We start from the raw sequence: 4,765 nt of genomic DNA on the forward strand, positions 1-4,765 counted from the left end.
GTGTGAAATTACCAGTTTATTCTTGATCATCTCAGCACTTCGATAAAAAGTAAAAAAAATAGTTTGCACTGATTTAAGTGGGGAAAATCATCCAATCTACTTGCAGGTGTGAATTTGACTTTTTTTTATACGCAACTCTGAAAGTAAACTACTTGACAACTACTGTATACAGCAGACGAGGTCACTGAAGTTGCGTTGACTCCAGAAGCCATTGGGGGGCGCTCTAGCCGAAACGTGAGGAAAAATCATAACCGAAAATAGACGATCTTTTGCCCTGATGCGTCACTCGGGAAGTACGTACGTACGTACGTACGTACGTACGTGCGTGCCTGCGTACATACGGCCATACCTTGCCACCATGTGAGCGAGTAACTCCTCGAAAACAAACAAATAAATAAATAAATAAATAAAGGAAAACTACGAAACAACAACGCTGGGCTCCTTAAGGAGGACCAAGGAGGTAAGCTGTACACATTTTAGCAACATGTACAAATGTATTTTCATAACGCGGTGCTGGTGGTTGCTATGGCGTTGCGGTGCTCCAACGGACCAATGGAAGCTAGCGGCAAGTAGCTTGCCAGGCAGCTAGCTTGCTGATAGAGTCCTCTCTCCGAGACACAAATAAAACTTTAAAACTCATGACCTAAAGACGGACACAAAAGTTTGTAAGTATAGTTACGCGTAAATATGTAAAGTAACCGTCTTGAATTTGCCGTGACGCCAGCCACACGTTAAACGTGTCACTAGAACTTTGTCATCCTGAGCAACTTTTGGGACATCAATGAGAGCCTCAACATTTTATTTGTCCCGTTTAAACTACGGTGACCAAACGCCCTGTTTCCCTCCATGGCCTGTTCTGGCCTCCTGGATTTTTGTTTGTTTTTGGAAGAAAGTGATGAAATTGGGTCTTCATTGTTTTAGATTGGGCCATTAAATGGAATTGGTACTCTTCTGCATGTGACCTAAGGCCTGAGTGGCTGCTGGATTTGATCGCCACATCGCACTTCCAATTTTGCGGCTTCACTCTGTCACGGTTTTTTTAAAAAATACATCAAAGCGGTTTTGGGTACAGGGTAAGGGTACGATTAGCTCAGTGTCTCTATTTCCACAGGAAATGATGATGCACTATCATTTACATGAACTGGGTTTGTAGTTTTCGTAGGTTTACCTTTCGGTGACATCTGGAATGTTGTTAGTCAGTTCAGTGCGGCTTAAATGTAGCCACTCCTCGGCCAGGTGTTATGTCTCCCATTCACTTCAATTGGTCATGGGTCCGTAAAGGGCCGTCACTGGGTCCAGCCATTTGGTGATGGCTGCTAAATTATGTCTTAGTTATGTCTTATACGTTATATTTTTTCCTGTTGTGTCTACTATATTGGAAACAGGAGTGTAAAGGTGACTATAGGGGTGTTCTTTCATGCCTAGCGGGCTCTAATGTTAAACATTTTTACAAGGTGGTAAACTACCAAAATATTTATCACTGACGGGCCTGGAAGCAGTTAACCGCCATAAACGAGAGGTTACTGTAGCTAATATAGTGTAGCTGTTTTTATATATTTTTTAGGTATTTGTTCACTGAAAAGAGTTATTATTTTCGTTCAGGCTGATTTTTCTAATACAGAAGAGACGCCATTTCCATCATTATTTAGTTCCAGAGATTTTTAAGTGATTTTTACACAGTTGAAACTTATCAAAGAAATGCTATTTAAGCCATAATAAACATGTTGCTGTTGTATTTATTTGTGAGGTATTTTTGACGTTATTTTGTCATTTTCATGCCAATTTTGTATCCATACCGACGAGGCATACTTGAAATATTTTGAAATGATAAGTCATCTCATTGCCGGGCCGGGTGTTCTGGTTTTTGCAAATCCAAACATGGTCACCGTACTTAAAGTTTACAGTAAACGTCAGCTTTGCAGGTGCCATATGTGTTATGCAGGCATTGGTGGTGATATTGGTCTTGTTGTAGTCATAGCCAGGGGGTGTTTATTCACCAAAAGTACAAAGACGATGAAAATTGGAAGCAGGCAGGTAAGCTTCTATAATAATTTTGAGCGCATGGGAAAGTGGAAAGGAAAATGTAGCTCACTTTGGCCACTTGTTCAAACCCAGCAGCAACAGAACCAATGTCGTAAGAGTGGCACAGTGAAAGTGCTGTGTCAGGGTTAATAGCGCTGACGAGTTGATGGCAAGCAACAGTTTAGACAAGTGTAACAGGCATGACTTACATGCCGACAGCCTGGTAGCAACATTTTAAAGCGCACGCAGAGCTAGATGAAACTGCTGGATGCTGTTTATTTTTTTTTCGGACACATCAAATGTATGTATTGTTTAGACACAGAACAAAAAAAGACTTGCTGAATGAACATCTTTTTCTTTGATTGGATCAGTATACTACATTCTCTATCTGATATCTATATTTTTTTATACCTGTTTGGTGTACTACATTTTTATACATAGTGCGTTCTCTTTTTAAAGTAAATTTAGAAAAAGTGACTCACGGTAGTCCATCTGCAGCCAGGTTAGCGTTGTTAGCTCTTCCGTCTTGCTGGGGCGAGATCACACGTTCCCCACGATGACGGGCAGTAAACATGGTTTATACCTTCTTTTCCGCTGTTGGCGTTTCGCTCCCGCTATCCCGCCTCTCCTCCTCTGTATCGCCGCAGGGATCTTCGGTCACTTGGCGTAGCCAAGAGGTGTGTGGCTCAAAGCTAACAGCTGCTTCCGAGTGGAAACAATGGAGCCGTCTCCCGCAAGAGGCAAGCTACAAACGTAACAAGATGAACATCCATAGCTGCACACTTGCTTAAGGGGTCAGTATGGCACAAAAATGATAAAGTACGAATAAAGCACTTTTCTATTTGAGGTTTGGCATTTATTTATTGAAGTGGACGAGACATCGGTTAGAATGCAGCACTATCTGAGTAAACGAGATAAAAAAAATCTGCATGAAATAATCAGTTTGTTGAAAGTTTCATGTGAATAAGGTTTGATAGCAACCAGCCTAATGTGTGTTTTGTTTTGACAGTGTCCAAAGCTGGAGTGGCTGGAGAATAGCAGCACAAGGGCCCTCCCTGGTTTACGCGGTTATGCAACCTGAAGCTCATGTTTGCCCGTTTGGATTATCAGAAACATCATCAAGCTTACATTCCCAGGCATGACCCACCATTGTATCGGTTTCGAGACCACAACAAACAACCTACACGTGTCAACCCCTCTTGACGCTTACGGGGAGACCTATGGCTTCATCCTCATTGTCCACACCTGAAGCGGGTAGGCAGTGATGGTGTCTGTCAGCTCTTATCGAAGCCAATCCGCAAAGAGATTATCAAGTTGGAGCTGACGACTGCAAAGGCAAGTGTCTGTCCAAGCAGAGAACTGTGTTCATCATCTCATTTTGGGAGTGTCATGCCCACCAACAAGTCCCCCCCCTGGGGAGGCGGGGACTCCCGGCCTTGCTGTGACACAGCCACGTCCCCCACCACATCTGTCAACCTTAAGACTGTTAGAACCGCTCGAGTGCCTGTTGCTTGTCAAGAGCATGCCAAACCACCCTCCTCGTCCTCCGCTGTTGCCTCACCGGCTCAGGATCATGACATCATCAACAGAACCCATAGCCAGTCCACAGCCGTGCCAAATAGTTCTGCAACCCCACCACCAAAGACGAACGGCCTTCCAAGTTCAAACGGGTCAACTGGAGCGAAGCGGGTCGGTAGAAGCTCTGTCCGGGTCGGCCCCGGCGGGGACACCTTGATTCATGTTGGCCATAAGGACATCCCTCAAGGACGTCCCGCTGTGCAGTTGAACAAGTTAGAGGTGAGTCTCTTTGCTTCCACTCAACAACATTATCTACCGTACTTTCTGGTGTATAAGCCACACCCACTACATTTCGAGGAAAAAACAGATTTGTAGATACACTAGGTCCCCAACTTACGAACACAATTGGTTCCAGACGACCATTCTACGTACTACATGTACGTGTATACATATACAGTATATGTGTATGTATGTAAATATGAGTTTGGATGCAGTAGTAATATTAAACGGGGATAATCAATGAAAAAAAACAATAATAATAAAAGTGATATAATAATACGTAATGATAAATGTTATTTACCTTTAAAGAGGAGTGGTCGAGCATACGTCGTTGGAGTGGAGGAGGAGGAGTTATTGAAAAAGGACAAATTGTCGTCGTCGTCGTTAGACTCTTCTATAAGAGGTAGTGTTCTGTGGGTGGTGTAGAATTAAGCAGGCCTATTAACTCTTCATAAACTTTAATCACACGCACTGTCCGGGTTGTATCATACAACTACAACGTAGCTTTTCTTCACCCGGTTGGAGCTATTCATTACTGAGTCCTCCTGAGAACATTTTTTGTTCTGGTATGGAGAGTTTTTTTGTTGTTTTTTGAGCGATGGACTTAAACATTTGATCAGCTGATAAACAACCTATTACAGTTTAATTGTTGTTTTCTATAAATTGCTTTTTCAAAATTCTTTTTGTCTCACGCCCCCTTCTTGTTTTTGCATATTGTAGCTCTACTTAAAACCTCATTAAGATCCAAATGTGCAAAATACAAATTATACACACACACCCACACACACACACACACATATATGTGTGTGTGTGTGTGTGTGTGTATATATATATATATATATATATATATATATATATATATATATATATATATATATATATATATATATGTATATGTATATGTTAACAGACTAGTAGTGAACGGAAAAGAAGACGGCTTTTTTGT

General features: G+C 41.9%; 1 protein-coding gene across 1 annotated transcript in view; it reads left to right on the top strand.

The window, feature by feature from the left end:
- The first annotated feature begins 302 nt into the window (after positions 1-302).
- The window catches only part of ttll4 (tubulin tyrosine ligase-like family, member 4), a 55,401-nt gene continuing 50,938 nt past the window's right edge, over positions 303-4,765 (top strand). The window contains exons 1-3 of the mRNA XM_054786602.1: positions 303-460; positions 2,670-2,816; positions 3,032-3,819. Coding sequence (XP_054642577.1) covers positions 3,412-3,819 — 408 coding nt within the window. The 5' untranslated portion in view covers positions 303-460; positions 2,670-2,816; positions 3,032-3,411. The remainder of the gene's footprint in view (positions 461-2,669; positions 2,817-3,031; positions 3,820-4,765) is intronic.

The sequence above is a fragment of the Dunckerocampus dactyliophorus genome, chromosome 9 (genome assembly GCF_027744805.1).
Source record: "Dunckerocampus dactyliophorus isolate RoL2022-P2 chromosome 9, RoL_Ddac_1.1, whole genome shotgun sequence".
In the NCBI taxonomy this organism is placed as follows: domain Eukaryota; kingdom Metazoa; phylum Chordata; class Actinopteri; order Syngnathiformes; family Syngnathidae; genus Dunckerocampus; species Dunckerocampus dactyliophorus.